Source organism: Stegodyphus dumicola, chromosome 3 (assembly GCF_044657685.1).
Source record: "Stegodyphus dumicola isolate Sdum_Otavi_A_Nest chromosome 3, ASM4465768v1".
Taxonomy (NCBI): domain Eukaryota; kingdom Metazoa; phylum Arthropoda; class Arachnida; order Araneae; family Eresidae; genus Stegodyphus; species Stegodyphus dumicola.
This window is the reverse complement of record NC_140770.1, coordinates 277,845,399-277,862,066: the sequence shown is the minus strand read 5'-3', so window position 1 is coordinate 277,862,066 and position 16,668 is coordinate 277,845,399. Positions and strand designations below refer to the sequence as shown.

General features: G+C 34.2%; 1 protein-coding gene across 2 annotated transcripts in view; it reads left to right on the top strand.

The window, feature by feature from the left end:
- The first annotated feature begins 11,740 nt into the window (after nucleotides 1-11,740).
- Nucleotides 11,741-16,668, top strand: part of Zpr1 (zinc finger protein Zpr1) — a 55,257-nt gene continuing 50,329 nt past the window's right edge. Inside the window, exon 1 of one of the 2 annotated variants that reach the window (XM_085814207.1) lies at nucleotides 11,741-12,139. In XM_085814207.1, the coding sequence (XP_085670333.1) occupies nucleotides 12,011-12,139 (129 nt within the window). In that variant the 5' untranslated portion in view covers nucleotides 11,741-12,010. The remainder of the gene's footprint in view (nucleotides 12,140-16,668) is intronic. The other variant, XM_085814208.1, reaches the window with a different exon arrangement.

Below are 16,668 nucleotides of genomic sequence, written 5' to 3'. Positions count from 1 at the left end.
ACATGCTAGTAGTTTTATCTGTAGATGCATCTCAAGAAGGACTAGGATCAGTCTTACTGCAGAATAATTTACCAGTGGCATATGCATCTAAGGCATTAACAGATACTCAGAAGAATTATGCTCAAATTGAAAAGGAAACTTTAGCTATTTTATTTGCGTGTGAGAAATTTCACCAGTATATATTTGGAAAAAATATTACTGTGGAAAGTGATCATAAACCACTGGAATCAATTTTTAAAAAGCCATTAAATAAATGCCCTGTAAGACTACAAAGAATGCGTATAAGATTACAGCCATATCAGTTTGAGATAAAATATAAACCAGGAAAAGAACTTTTTATAGCGGATGCATTATCAAGATCATTCACTGATAAAGGATCTGATTTCTTTGAAGAAGAAATAGAAGCTCATGTTGGATTAGTTGTAGAATGTATACCAATGCCTAATGGTAAAATGGAAGTTTTTCAACTGGAAACAGAAAAAGATGAAGAACTACAAGTTTTAAAAAAATTAATTAAAACTGGATGGCCAGATGAAAAATGTATGGTTCCAGAACTGGCAAAACCATATTTTAACTTCAGAGAAGAACTATCAGAAGCAAATGGATTAATATTTAAAAATTCCTGTGTTGTTGTACCAAGAAGTTTACGAAAAGATATGTTAAGCAGAATTCATTATGGTCATTTAGGAGTAGTAAAATGCAAGATCAAAGCAAGAGAAATATTATATTTGCCAGGAATGTCCAAAGAAATTGAAGATTTGGTACTGAATTGTCAAACATGTTTAAGTTTACAAAAAGCTAATACTAAAGAACCAATGATATCTAAAGAAATACCTAATGGTCCATGAGAAGTATTGGGAACAGATATCTTTTACTTTCAAGGAAGGGATTATCTAATAGTAATAGATTATTTTAGCAAATATGTTGAAATTGGACATTTGGAAGATTTGTCAAGTGTAGCAGTGATAAAGCAATTGAAATCAATTTTTGCAAGACATGGTATTCCGAAAATAGTATATTCGGATAATGGTCCACAATATAATTGCAGGAAATATAAAGATTTTGCAAGATGGAATTTTGAAACCAGAATTTCAAATCCAAAATACCCACAGTCTAATGGAATGGTTGAAAGACATATTCAAACTGTCAAGCGAATGTTAGAAAAAGCTGTAGTTGACAACAAGGATCCATATTTAGTTTTACTGGAATATCGTAACTCTCCTATTTCAGATGAAATTAAGTCACCTTCAGAATTGATGTTTGGAAGAAAAGTAAATGGATTGAAGCCTATAAAAGAGAATTTTGTCCAAGCTAAACGATATGAAGACCATTAACAACATTTACTGAAGAGACAAACCTTACAAAAAAGTTATTATGATAGGAATGCAAGACCATTAAAACGACTGAAAACAGGAGATCATGTTTACATAAAAGAGAAAGGGAAAAAACTAAATGAAAGAGGGAAAATTACAGAAGAAGCAGAAAGACCACGTTCATATAGGATTATAAGAACAGATGGAAGAATTGTAGAAAGGAACAGAAGAGACCTTCTTAAAGGAACTAATCAGGAAGAGTTTACAATACAAAACAACTATGAGAATGAAGTTATAGATGAACCCGAGATACATGAGAATAGTAGGAGCACTACAAATTTAGATGTGCCTGTAAGTCCAAAATCTAACAGAAGTGTTGTGTCACCAAATAGTGAAAGAGGTATAGTATCATCAAATTTTTCAAATAGACATAACTACGTCACTTGATCTGGTAGGACTGTTAAGAAACCTTATTATTTAAAAGAATATGTTTAATTTTACTACTATTATTATTTTTTATAAAAAAGGGAGATGTTATATATGTAACTGTAACTGTATCTATTATTATCTTTAACCATAACTGTAATATAGAATAGTAGATGAGCAATGTAGAATAAAAGATGTTTGTGTACATCTTGTAATCATCACTGAGCACGTAACCAACACATATAAAATACAACACAATCACTCGACGAAAAAGGTGAGTGTCTGGTCAATGTTCCAAATCAGTGAACTGAAGAATCTAGTATAAGTAAAAAATGTTAAGGATGGAAAATGTCAGATGGATATTTGTGCTTTTCTCTGGGAAATGGAGAACATCTAAGAGAGTTGATGCAGTTGTTGGGATGAGTGAGAATTGAATAGAAGAAATTTCTGGCAAATTTTTGAATATAATCTTGAATTGTATCTACTTTGAGATCACGGTGGATTTACGAATTTGGAATGAACCATGGCGCGTTGGTGATCTCTGAGTGCTTTGTTTTGAAGAACTTGGATGTGTTGAAGGTGAGTTTTGGCAGCGTGGCCCCAGACAGGACTAGCATAGAGTAGTGCTGGTCGAAGTATAGATTTCTATAAGAGGAGTTTATTATAAAGGGACATATGACTTCTTCTGCCAAGAAGTGGGCGCATAGTTGCAAGCGTGATTTTGATTTTTTTCGCAGTTTCCCTGAGATGTTTCTGAAAAGTCAATGTTTGATCAAGACTGACTCCTAGATATATAACTTCCTCAAACAGAAGAGATATAGGTGAAGTGAAATTTGTTTGGCCTTTGCGAAAAATTATTGCTTTTGATTTTTCTGTATCAACTGCAATCCTCCAAAGAGTGAGCCAATTTTTAGATTATTGAGGTAATGTTGAAGAAGGATCTGGACATCAGTAACAGTAGAAGCTTGGGTCATAATTGCAGTATCATCAGCGAAAAGAGCAATGGTAATTATGGGTCCTTAGGAATATCGTAAATGTAAATGTTATATAAATATGGACAAAGTGCAAATCCTTGAAGCACTCCATCGAAAATTTTTCTGGAAGAAACAGAACTGCCAATTTTCACTGCAAAGATTCTGTCTTGGAGATAGAAAACAATAAGTTTAATACAATGATCGAGAAAGTTTAACTTGATACGTTTGTATATAAGTCTCCGGTGCCATACCCTATCAAAAGCTTTCGCAATATCAAGGAAAACGGCTCAGGTAAGGAACTTACAATTGAAATCGTCAGTAATATAGTTGATGACACTATGCAGCTGGTGATTAGTACTGTGAAGATAACGGAAGCCAAACTGTTTGTTGCGGCAAAGCCAGCGAACTATTAAAAATAACATTACCTTTTTTGTGAATGGCATCACTTACGTTTTTGTATTTATAAATGTTCTTTTGCTTGTTCTATAGTTCATGTTTATGTTAGGAAATAAATAAGTATAAAATACTATCTCCTAATATCTGGTGCCGAAAAAAACCGCTTACGAAACAGGACCTTGAACTTATACTTCCTACTGTTGGATTATTCTTGCTGAATTATTTTACTTCCGACATTAAAACTTAGTTTTGTTTTTGTTCTTTTCTACTACTCGGGCAATGGCGCCGACCGGTGAAGCTGTAGACAAAATGACGCAACTGAAACGAAAGCGGAAAGCCGTGCGAAGTAATGTTTCTCGCTTTTCTACTGAAATTGATACTTTGAACGATGATTTCTCAATTGAGAAAGTTGAATATATTTGTAATCGCTTAACAACTGCTTTAAATGATATGAAACTAATAGATAACGAAATTCACAACTTCCTTTCTGACGATGAATATGAAAGTGATAATTTGCAGTGTGAAAACTACATAGATACTGGTGAATCCGCAATTTTCAAAGCACGAAAAATTATTCAAAATAAATTATCGCCAACTGCAAATAATGTTATTGCTTCGAATATGGATACCCATGATTTGGCGATGACATTTGGTGACCATTCTACTACAGTGCCTGTGACTCAACCATATACAGTTAAATTGCCAACAATTAAATTACAGTCATTTACAGGAGAAATTAAACAGTGGCAATGTTTTTGGGAACAGTTTAAATCTTCTATAGATGCCAATCCACATCTTTCTGTTATTGATAAACATGTTTTCCTCAGAGGTTATTTAGATGGTGAAGCTAAACGCCTTGTTGATGGAATTAGTGTAATAGGAGACAGCTATGAAACAACAAAAAAAATTGTTGGAGGAAAGATATGGAAATAAAGATCGAATTATCCAATCACTTTTAGATTACTTAGAACATTTAAATGTTATTCAAGACCCATCTCCTACGCATCTAAATGATCTTTACATAGAATGTAACAGAAGAATTCAAGCTTTAACTGCTCTGGGTGAAAATACTGAAGCATACGGTAGAATCCTAGTGCCAAAAGTTATTCGTGCATTCCCCAATGATATTTGTTGCCGCTGGATTATCTATGCCAAGCGTGAAAAACTAAACGAAGGTAATATTACTAGATTGATGCAGTTCTTGGCAGAAGAAGTGGAAGGTGTAGTTGCAGCACAAAGAGTTAAAGTTAAAGGTACGTCTTTTTCTGATCACACCGTAAAGTGCACTGTAGAAAATTCAATTCCAAAACAGTAAACAAACGTAAGAAAATTTCACCATTTTGTTCATTTTGTGATACTACAGGACATTGGCCTCAATATTGTGAAACTGTTACAGACTATGATACTCGTGTTCAGAAACAGAGGTCATAGAGTTTCAAACTGCCCAAGAAAAAATACTGCACGGTGCACTAAATGCAAGAAAAGGCATCATGTTTCTATTTGTCCTCCTGTTGAAAACAATCAACTGCGGATAACTAACAGTGCTGTAAATCACATAACCTTTCCTAAAACAATTTTCACACATTTTCAAACTGCTCGTGTGTATGTTAGTGGCCCCACACGCATTACTAAATTAACACGTTGCATTTTAGATGGTGGTAGCCAAGCAAGGTTTGGTCACACAAACCTCATTGAAAAACTGAAGCTTAAAGTTGTCAGTTCTGCCTCACTTTCAGTTCAAGCATTTGAATCTTTTACTTCACAAGAACAATGTAGATGTGTTCAACTGTCACTTTCAAGTTTGTGGAGCAACCAAGCATTTTTGATCTCCGCATTTGAAAGCTCCAATTCCTCTACTACACATCCTACTGCTCCACCAGAAATAGTTCACTTTGCTCAGAAGAAAAGATTGAGAATTGCTGATTCTCCTCCGGATACCTCTTCACTGCCCATAGAAATACTTATTGGTGGGGATCATTATTGGCAAATTGTTTCCACAGAAGCTCCAATCAAGCTTTCAGAATCTTTTGTTATGGTACCGTCAGTGTTTGGATGGGTTCTTAGTGGAACAAGAACACATACTACAATCGCTGAGAAGACTTCTGTCCATCAAGTTTGTGTGCAAGTTAAAACTGATTGTTTAAATGATCAGGTACGTCGCTTCTGGGAATTAGACTCCAAAGGGATACAAGATGCGTAGAAACGAAAAATGACTACTCGAGATGAAGAAATTTTATCAGAATTTCACAAAACTTACAGCACTGAAGACAATCGAAGAATTGTGTCTCTGCCTAGAAAACCATTCGTCACACCTTTGCCTACAAACAAAATATAGCGGAAAACAGATTTCATTCTCTTCAGAAAAGACTTGCATCTAGTGATGTGTTAAAGACACAATATTACAACTGCATGCTGAATTACATTGAACAAAAGCATGTTGAAGTTTGTTCCATAGATGAATCCAATGAGAATCCAGTATATTACCTTCCTCATCATGCTGTACGAAAGGAAAACGCAATCTGAAACCAAGTGGATAATTGTGTTTGATGCTTCCTCGCATGCTCCAGGAATGATTTCACTCAACGATACCTTGGAAGCTGGCCCGAATCTTCTTCCTGAATCTATTGGTTGTGTACTAAGATTTCGATTGTATGAATTCGCTGTTACATGTGATGGTAAGCAAGCTTTTTTAACGTTGTCACTACATAAAGAAGATAGGGACGTCACAAAATTTTCTGGTGCAAATTAAAATCTGATTCATCTCAACCTACTACTTTTACAGATGAAATAACTGTTTACAGATTTACTCGTTTACCATTTGGCCTTACTTGCAGTCCGTTTTTTACTCTGTGCTGCGACACGAGAATTGGCTGCAAAACATATCACAGAATTTCCAATTGCTGCACCAATGATAGAACTCAAAGATGTAGTACAAACACATGAAGAATCTCACAAAACGGAAACAATGGCTTAGGTATTGGCTGGAATACAACTTCTGATACAGTCAAAAGTCGTTAATTCGGGCACCCATAATTCGGAATGATCTATAATCCGGACCTCAAAGCTAAAAACTTTCTGCGCATGGGCCGCGTTGACACATGCGCATAGGCGTTTACGCGTGCGTGTAAGACCTCTTACGACTGCGCATTTGCGTGTACGCAAGCGCAGAATACGTTTTCGCGTGCGCGTTTTATGTATAACGGACGGCATAAGCTAAAATTATCTAATTATCTATTTCAGTTAATGTTGATGATTGCGTTGTTCCTTAATTTTCGAATTGGATCCGGCTTATTATTTTTTGCAGACTGTAAGAGCAATACTATAAAAGTAAACTTGAACTTTCGATTATGTCAAATAGAATTTCCGATTCTGGAGCTCCCAAAGGATCGTACAAAACGAAAGTATGTTTCGATGTCCATCAAACAAAAAGTGGAATTGCTGCAAAAAATGGATAAAGACATGAAGAATGTGACAGAGAGGTTAGTGAAAACGAAAAAATTTCGATTGACAAGTTAGTCGGTATTCTTGGCACAGCAATTAACGGGACTTTAGCGGAACTTTGTAACTGTACAAAAAATTATGTCTGTTTATAGAATTAAAGAGAATGTATTATCACATAAAACGAAGCAACTTAAACAACTTACATTGAAAGAAATGTTTAATAAAGTAAACAAATAAATATTAAACTTTTTTTTGTAAATTTTGATACCCTTTAGATCATAATTGTTCTTTATTTCATAAATTACGGTTTCATATTTTTAATTTTAGAATTTCTGCATACCATCTTACGCGATTTAAACTGATGATCTATAATCCGGAAAAATCGATAATCCGGAATCGCCGAAGTCCCGACGAGTCCGGATTAACGACTTTTGACTGTACTTTGAAGCATGCATTCAAGACTTCCCTCTGTGTTTTTACAGACAAACCACTTACAAAGAGATGGTTACTCCGCTGCATTGCTAGTTTTTATGATCACTTAGGCCTTTTTTCACCGTTTACTAATCTTTGGAAAATCTTATTCCAAGATACATGGATTCTTGGAATCAAGTGGGATGAATTACTACCTACTAATTTATCAACTTTATGGTATGCAGCTGTGAAAGAACTTGATGACATTTGCTCCCTTCAAATTCCTCGATGCATAGGGATTTCATCACATGTTCCTTTTGCTATTCATGTGTTTTGTGACGCATCTGAATGTGCCTATGGTTCAGTTCTGTACATTGTTACCTTTAAAGGTGACCAATCGAATGTGAATTTAGTGTGTAGTCGCAACAAACTATCTCCTATAAAGAAAGTTACCTTACCTCGTTTGGAGCTCTTGGCTGCTCTGATGGGAGCACGATTATTGCAATATTTCTATGCTGAAACAAACATCTGTTCGTCAAATGCAACATTCTGGAGTGATTCTCAAGTTGTCTTAGGGTGGATGCGCAGTGACCCCAACAAATGGAAAACTTTTGTTAGCAACAGAGTAACAGAAATTATTTCCTATACCAATCCTTCACAATGGAGACATTGCCCTGGCAAAGACAATCCAGCTGACAAACTTTCTCGAGGTGTTTCACCATCAACACTAAAAAACCTGGAAATTTGGTGGAACGGCCCTTCATGGTTAGTCAAATCTCTAGAATATTGGTCTCATTCTGATACTATTTCTCAAGATTACAGTCATAACTTCGAGGCAAAGAAAGAAAAAGTTCAGACCCTTCACATCGTATCTACTCAACCAATCATAAAGGCTGGAAACTACAGTTCTTACGTTCGATTGTTACGTGTAACATCTTGGATTCTTCGCTTTATTCACAACTGTAGGAAACAAGAAAAGTTAGCGGGTGAGTTACATGCCACAGAACTGAATCAAGCTCGTATTTATTGGATACAGACCGTTCAGAAAGAATCCTTTCCTTCAGAATATGAAGCTCTGTTGCAGGAAAATCACTCCCTAAGAAATCAAGGATAAAACAATTTAACCATTTCTTCAAGAACAATATTATACTTCTTTGTGGTCGACTACAATTTTCTGATTTATCTCATGCTGAAAAACATCCCATATTATTGGAAGGTTCTCATCCTTTTACAAGCCTACTGATACGCCAAACACATTTACGAATGCATCATCTCGGTGTTCGGATTGTACTTTCTCATCTTCGTTCAGAATATTGGATATAAAGAGCAAGATAAGCCATTAAAAAAGTGATAAAGACTTGCCTTCCATGTAAAATACTGAAACAAAAGAGAAGTGAACAGAAGCTCCACTACCAGCTAAGCGAATTCAAAAGTCATCTCCTTTCGAAACTACCGGAATTGATTTTGCTGAACCACTCTACGTAAAAAATAATAACTCCGTTACAAAAGCTTACATTGTCATCTTCACATGTGCTACAAGTCGAGCTATCCACTTAGAATTAGTTTCCGATCTGCGTACTGACGTCTTCCTACTTGCATTACAACGTTTTGTCTCTAGACGTTCACTTCCTCATACAGTGTACACTGATAATGCCACAACTTTCTGCGCTGCGGACACAGAGCTGAAGTTATTGTGGGATACTATATCCTCTGCCAAGGTACAACAGTTTTATGCCCACCACAACATCAAATGGAAATTTATCGCCCCCCGAGCGGCTTGGTGGGGAGGATGGTGGGAAAGAATGATTGGCTCAATTAAGCGATGCCTTCGGAAAACATTAGGTAAGGCTCTTTTGGATGACGCTGGTTTGATCACTGTATTACGTGATATTGAAGCCGCTCTTAACAGTAGACCGATTGTCCACGATTATGGAATAAAATATGACTCTGAGGAAGCTTTAACACCCTCACACTTCCTCATAGGAAAGAAATTAATCACTATTCCTTTCAGCCCCACAAATCCTGAGACAAATTTAAATCATATGTGGAAAAATCGTCAACATTTGATATACTCATTTTGGAAAAGATGGCAAAAGGAATATTTGATGGACTTGCGTACATTTCATCAAGTGCGGAATCCATCTGAAACAAATAAAATACGAAAAGGGGACATTGTCCTACTACAAGAAGATGTTAGACCTCGCCACACCTGGAAGAAGGCCCGTGTTGAGGAGCTAATCCTTGGCCGCGACAAAAGAGTCCGTACTTGTGTTCTGCGCACCAATGGACATACCATTACCCGACCTGTGCAGCTGATCATCCCCCTGGAGGTTGACCAGGGTGGGGAGGATGTTACGGCAAAGCCAGCGAACTATTAAAAATAACATTACCCTTTTTGCGAATGGCATCACTTACGTTTTTGTATTTATAAATGTTCTTTTGCTTGTTCTATACTTCATGTTTATGTTAGGAAATAAATAAGTATAAAATACTATCTCCTAATGCTGTTCTCGTAGAATGTAGGAGCTCTGTGGAATAATTTGATTAAGATGATAAAGAATAACTTTTTCAGCTATTTTAGAAAGTTGACTGATTGGGCGGTAGTTCTGGGGAAACGTTGAATTTTGATACAATTTTGGCAAGACGACGATGAGGGCATGGTTCTATATATTAGGAAAGTAAGAGAATTTGATGATAAAGATGATTATCTTAGTAAGACAAGTGATGGCATTGATAGGAAGATGTTTCAACGCTTTGGTAGAAATACCATCAACACTAGAGCTTTTCTAGGTTTTAAGGAGCTAATATAATCGGCAACCAGCTTAGGCGTGGCAAGGAATGTAAAGTTCAAGGGACCTGGGATTTTTAGGAAGGTATTAACAGTATCATTAACTTTGGAGATATGATTTTTGTTGTAGGAAGTAGTATTGGGAATAAACGTTTCTTCTAGTGTATCTGCAAAGGTGCTAGCTTTATCTTCGTCTGAATAAATCATTCCGTTGGTACCATGAAGTGGCGGAATTTGGTTTAAGGTTTTCCTAAATTTCTTTGCAATGTCAAAAAGAGAATTATCTTCAGTTGTGAGAGAGTTGAGGAAGTTTCGCTAGCGTTGCGTCTTGAAGTTACTAATGTTCTTTTTGATGTCACGTTGAAGAGCGTTCACTTGAGTTTTTAGCCTTGGGTCTCTTGTATTTTGCCAGTTTTTCCTAATACGATTTTTGCATTTGATTTTTTGTCTTATGCTGGCTGAAAGAGGAAGAAAAGGATGGGAATTGATGAATTCATCGGTTGAAAAATTAATAGCATGTTGAATAAAGGTGGTAAACTTCTTGATTTCAGACCCAATATCGTCTTCATTGGTAATTTTGGGATTTCCAGGAATGGTATCTGAAATGATTTTTGAGAATTTTTTCCAGTCTGTAACGCCAAGACTCTTGCCCAGTGAAGGTAAGTAACTATTTATGCTGATTTCAGGAAGAATGGGATTATGGTCAGATGAGAGAGCTGGAATAACAGAAATTTGGCAATTATAGTCCAGGTTGTTAGATAGAAAAAAAAGTCAATAATAGAAGAACTATTATAGCCGTAATGCGTAGGTTCATCAGAGGCATGAATGGTATAATTTTTATTTTGAATCATGCAAACAATTTTTCGTCCTTTTCTATTGCTAGCTCCTTGATTCCAGCATTGATGCTTAGCGTTAAAATCTCCTCCAATTAAAGCAGGAGAGTTAAAATCCAGTAGCTGTTCAATTTCAGAAATGATTGAACTATTATTAGGAGATATTAGAGATAACGACTTTTTTGTGCTCAATTTGAATTTCGATAGTATTGCTTTCAAAAGAGGTAGATTCTCTCATAATTAGAAAAAAAGCCTGTAGTACCAATTATTATAGAAACGGTTTCATTATTTGTCATCGCGCTAGTCGTTTTCACCTTCTCCCTTTCAATCTCTTCTTCATTCCAGCTATGCTGTTACAGGAATCCAAGTAATTAAGGAATTCTGTAGGATCTTTCTTCCAGTGTGGTGTCTCCCACCATCTTGATGTAATTAGATATTTCGCTTTGCAACCTCTGGATGGCAGATCGGCAGGATTCTTTTCTCCACGGACGTGCTTCCAAGCTGAAGGTTTACTGAATTCTCTAATCTTTTTAACTCGGTTTCGTATGGAAACAGATCAGTTTCCATCTCTTTTAATCCTTTCGAGCACTGTTGTGCATTCATTCCAGTAGTATTTGTTGACTCTTTTCCATCTCAGGGCTTTGGTTACTAAATCTGTCAATCTGGCCTCAATTACGGTTGCCAAAAGTTCCATTCTTGAGATAGTTGCCCCTCTTAAAGGAGAAACTCGAGATTTAACTGTATTTGTTTTAAATAATCTAACTAAAGACTTAGCAAAATCTTATAATCAGTTTCTGTAAGTCCTCTTAGCTGCACTTCCAAATCTGCATTCAGTACCTCAGGTTTAATAAGAGCTTTCAGTTTTTTAGCTCATTTTGATGGCAGTTTTCATACCTGAAACAAGATCCTCCCGTCGAAGTCCCGCCATTACACATAATCACCTTGCATTCTTTGAATTTATCGATTAGAAACTGAAATTTTCGCTGATAAATTCTTTTCCAAATAGATACTGAGTATTCTTAATTCTCGTAAAAAGCAATGCGAAACACATCAATGCAAAACCTAAAGAATAAAAGAGCAACATGGTTTGCCCAGCCATAGCTATAGAAAAAGTGAATATTTTATAGAGAGTGTTGGAAACTACTGTCACTTCTATTTTCTTATTTATTTACATTTCTCGTATATTCTCACACGGCACGTGAAGTATTGAATTGTACAGTAAACAAAGCGGGATATTTTTATAAATGTTTACACATCGATCTGTAAATTTTCATTATCTTAGTCATATTTAAACATTGTTCTAAAAGTATTGTGAATTAAAACATACTCTGTTTTCTTACTAAAGTCCTGCATTTTTTGGTGCTGAAAATACATCATCTGATTGTCTTTCAAGCCAGTATTTGTGTTACCTTTTATTCAGCTTTCGAAATGTCAACCTCTGAAACTCACGATAAAGATCAAAAGACTAAAACGACTCATTTATTTCGTGATTTAAATGCAGATCAAGATCCAGAAGTTACTGAAATAGAAAGTTTGTGTTTGCAGTGTCGACAAAATGTATGTATTGAAATTTTTTTGGAAATAATCTCATATAAAACGTGTTAAATGTTTAAGATTTGAATCCGATTAAATTCAGCCTAAGATCGCTGTTCATTCTAATAAACTAGGTGACCAGTATTTCTGAGAAAATAAGCATTATTGATAACTGTAGTATCATTATTTCAGAGAATTCTGATTATTGTAATATCCTCATTCTTTTATACATATATATGATGGTGGTCTTAATATAAGAGAAGGAAAAAAATTAAAATGGCATTAAATTGTTTCTGTGTTAATGTTATCATTTTTCAGTCTATTTTGTCATGTAGGCTTGGCTTTGTTTATTATAGTAATGTGTTATTGACTCGTAAGCTTTTTGAGCACAGCTTTAGTATTAGTCCTTTTTGGCGAGAAATTTGTTTGGCGACATTTTGGAGCGATAAATGAAAAATTATAATAACCTTGGTAACCCTAAATACTGAGCTTCAAACATGCCGCCATTTCTGTCCACGTAACTTTAACGAATTTGATAGGTATCAGAGCTTTGATGGCAGGAGAGATAAATTGTGTGTTTTTCTTAAAGTTACTTTTGTGTTAGGAAAGCACAAAATTTAAAATATTTTTTAAAAAGCCAACTTTTTGATAGTTAAAACTGGTGCTTTTAATATTACATCACATGAGTCTTGACATTTTTTCATATGTCAACTCTGCATATTATTATAAACTCCACCCCCCCCCAAGGAAAAAAAAAACTCATTTTCAGTAGCATGAGGTAAACTCTTGGTGTTTCCTTTGCTAAGGAGATGAAAATTACCATGGTCTAAAAATACTTATTTACCTCATATTAGAACTAAAGGGATGTGTAATTGCATGAATTCATAGGTTCAAATCAAGACCAAAATCAGGTTTCATTATTGCTTTTATAACATTTTCATAATTTGTCTGACTATAAAAAATATAATGTTGCTTAGATTATGGAATATATTGCTTATAATTTAGAGTTCTCAAATTTTCTAAATCTTACAACCTAACAGCTGTATATGAATAACCTTCACTGAGTATTATTACTTTTATTAATAGTATGTTGACATAACAGTCGACTTTTTATTTTAAATTTTATGCAAATTTTCTACATTACTTAAACATTTTATCTAACAGAAATCTGAATTTTTTGTAATAAAAACTCTATAATAAAATTAAGAGTACAATTTATATATAAAAATTTGACTACATGGCAAGCACTTAGATACTGATTTCAATATCTTTAAATGTTATTATCGTAAAGTTTAGATATATTCTTATTAAGTTAAGATATACTTTTATTCTATTATAAAGTTTAGATGTACTGAACAGAAGGCACACTTTGTGCTTACGACTCAGTCAACCACTTGTGGCAAGATAACTTATGATAACAATTAAGTTCAAATGTAAAATTTAAATTCAAATGAATTTGTAGCTCAAAGGCTGCACAAATCAATTTAATGCAAAGTTGGTTAAAAACTTAACTGGCATGGAATTCAACTATCAGCAATTATAATGCAAGGCTGAAGACTACAAATCTTTTCTTATCTAGCAACCTATTAATGTGGCCTCAAAAGGCAAAACACGGTTTGTTTTACAAAATAAAAACTTCATTTGGATTCTGGTGCGAAAACAGATGGAGAAAATGGACAGTAAAGATCCCAAGCATAAAATAACTCTGGTTACAAAATAAAGGAACGTTACAATATACTTTGTTCCCTGATTAATTATTCAGTACATGAAATAGTGTAATGCATTTTTGTATTTAGTTTATTTAAATGCTTTCCAAAACTGACAAGATTTTGCAAACATATTGACCATATTTTTCAACCTATAGATGCAACACTTCTTCTCTTCAGAAGTAAGATTTAGAATTAACAAATAAGAAAATAAGAGATAATTATGAATAGAAAATAAATACATATGCTGGCTAGCAGAAGAAGGATGCCTTCATAAGTACTTTTTAAGAGAAACTGGCTCAGATTCACATTACACCTACGGAAAACTACTAAAACTCCCATATAGCCAGCCTGAACTACCACTGTTCAGTGGCTATCACTCCACCACTAGTGGATTCCAATGACTGTTCGAATTTTTCACAGAAATCATCATTCACGATGATTGTTGTATTATTACCATTGGTACAAAATTTACTCATTATGATAATTTAATTTTAGCTTTTAAATTATAATCATAAATTACTTGTAATAAATTGAGGGATTAAAAAATACACACTTCTTAATATTTTTACCATTTACAATATTTAATCATAAAAAATATTTCTAACACTGGCACAAAACTTGCCCATTATAATTGAATTTGATTTCCTTCACTTTGAAATATTTTTTTATTTTCTTTTTATAACAGAATCTAAGAAACTAAAGTTTTAATTTAAGTTAAGAAACTAAAGTACTAGTTTGAAATGCATTTATTAACCTTTTGTAAATTTCATTATTCATAAACATAAAAATTAACCTTTTGTAAATTTAAAATATTAGCTAAGTACTAATATACAGTCAAAAGTCGTTAATTCGGACACCCATAATTCGGAATGATCTATAATCCGGACCTCAAAACTAAAAACTTTCTGCGCATGCGCCGCGTTGACACATGCGCATAGGCGTTTACGCGTGCGCGTAAGACCTTTTACGACGGCGCATATGAGTATGCGCAAGTGCAGAATACGTTTTCGCGTGCGCGTTTTATGTATAATGGACGTATAAGCTAAAATTATCTAATTATCTATTTCAGTTAATGTTGATGATTGCGTTGTTCCTTAATTTTCGAATTGGATCCGGCTTATTATTTTTTGCAGACTGTAAGAGCAATTTTATAAAAGTAAGCTTAAACTTTCGATTATATCAAATAGAATTTCCGATATATATTTGTTAATATGTAAAGGATCTAAAGCGAAAGTAGTATGTTTTGAAATCCGAAATCTGTTTATCAATTTCACGCTGCTCGGCGGGGGGATCGGCGCGGCGGGCGCATAATGAATTGGAAGTTGATCTGTCAGCACTATCCTTATCTTCAGCGCAGATGTTTTTATTTTATTTGGCTTATAATTCCTTACCAAATGTAGTATTTCATCTCGATATGCTCCGCCTTTGATATGATTTAAAACAAGTTCCTCGTCATTATAATTCGCTTTCGATAGCGAAGAAAGTAACAGAGGTTATTGAAAAGGAAAAAATTTCGATTGACAAATTAGTCGGTGTTCTCGACACAGCAATTATAGGACTTGAACAGCGGAACTTTGTAACTGAACAAGAAATTATGTCTGTTTAATAGAATTAAAGAGAAAATATTATCACATGAAACGAAGCAAAACTTAAACAACTTACATTGAAAGAAATGTTTAATAAAGTAAACAAATAAATATTAAGCTTTTTCTTTTTGAAAATTTTGATACCCTTTAGATCACAATTGTTCTTTATTTCATAAATTACGGTTTCATATTTTTAATTTTAGAATTTCTGCATGCCATCTTACGAGATTTAAACTGATGATCTATAATCCGTAAAAATCGATAATCCGGAATCGCCAAAGTCCCGACTAGTCCGGATTAACGACTTTTGACTGTAATAAAATATAAATATGAACTAACTACTTAAAATATTAATGTTTAATACATTATATTTTGTAATTAAAAATATTAACATTTCGTAAATTTCATTACTCATAACATAATAATTGTCATAAATTCATTTACAGTAGTGTTTCAAGAATTTATCATAGCAGTACTAAAAATATTGAAAATTAGAGAAAGACTGTTTATTCTGATTAAGAGCTTATTTTTTTTTAGGATTGTTATTTAGTCTAGATCGGGTTTGTTGACAATCCGCCATTTTTTTCCGATTTTCAAAACCGGGTCTACCTTGGCGACCGAAGTTTGTCGCCAAATAAAAAAATCGCCAAAAGGACCAATACTAAAGCTGTTCCGCTCTTTGTTCTATTTTTCATTTTTTGTCTATGTAGCTGGTTATATCAGTATTTAAATGGCAGTCATATTACCTGAAGGTATGATTAATGTTTTTATTAATTTTGCTTGTTTAAAGAACAAGTAAATCACAGCCTTTGGATTTAATATTATTAAATCATTTAAGCTCTAATATTAGGGTCATATTAGGCTGTTGATTACTGTGATAGCACTTGAATTCAGCAGAATATGTAGCTGAAGCGGGTAAAGTGCACTTATTTGTTTGGCGCTTTTTACAAGAGTATGAAGAATTGGATTTTTGTCAATTTTCTTTGACTTTTTAAGTGAAAATAGCTTGATGTGTACATGGATAAAGTCAAGGGAGTGCGCAGTGCTGTTTTTGTGCAATTCTGGTATGTTTTTTTAAGTGAAAATAGGTCGATGTGTACATGGATATCGAGTATGGGCAATTCTTAAAAGCGCGCCAAGCAGAGGGGGATTCTGCACTTTGCCTGCTGAAGCTAATTAATAAATTTTTCACAGATGTAGATATGGGAAGAGAAAGTATTTACATGCTTTCTTGAGCATTTTTAGGGAAAAAAATTGT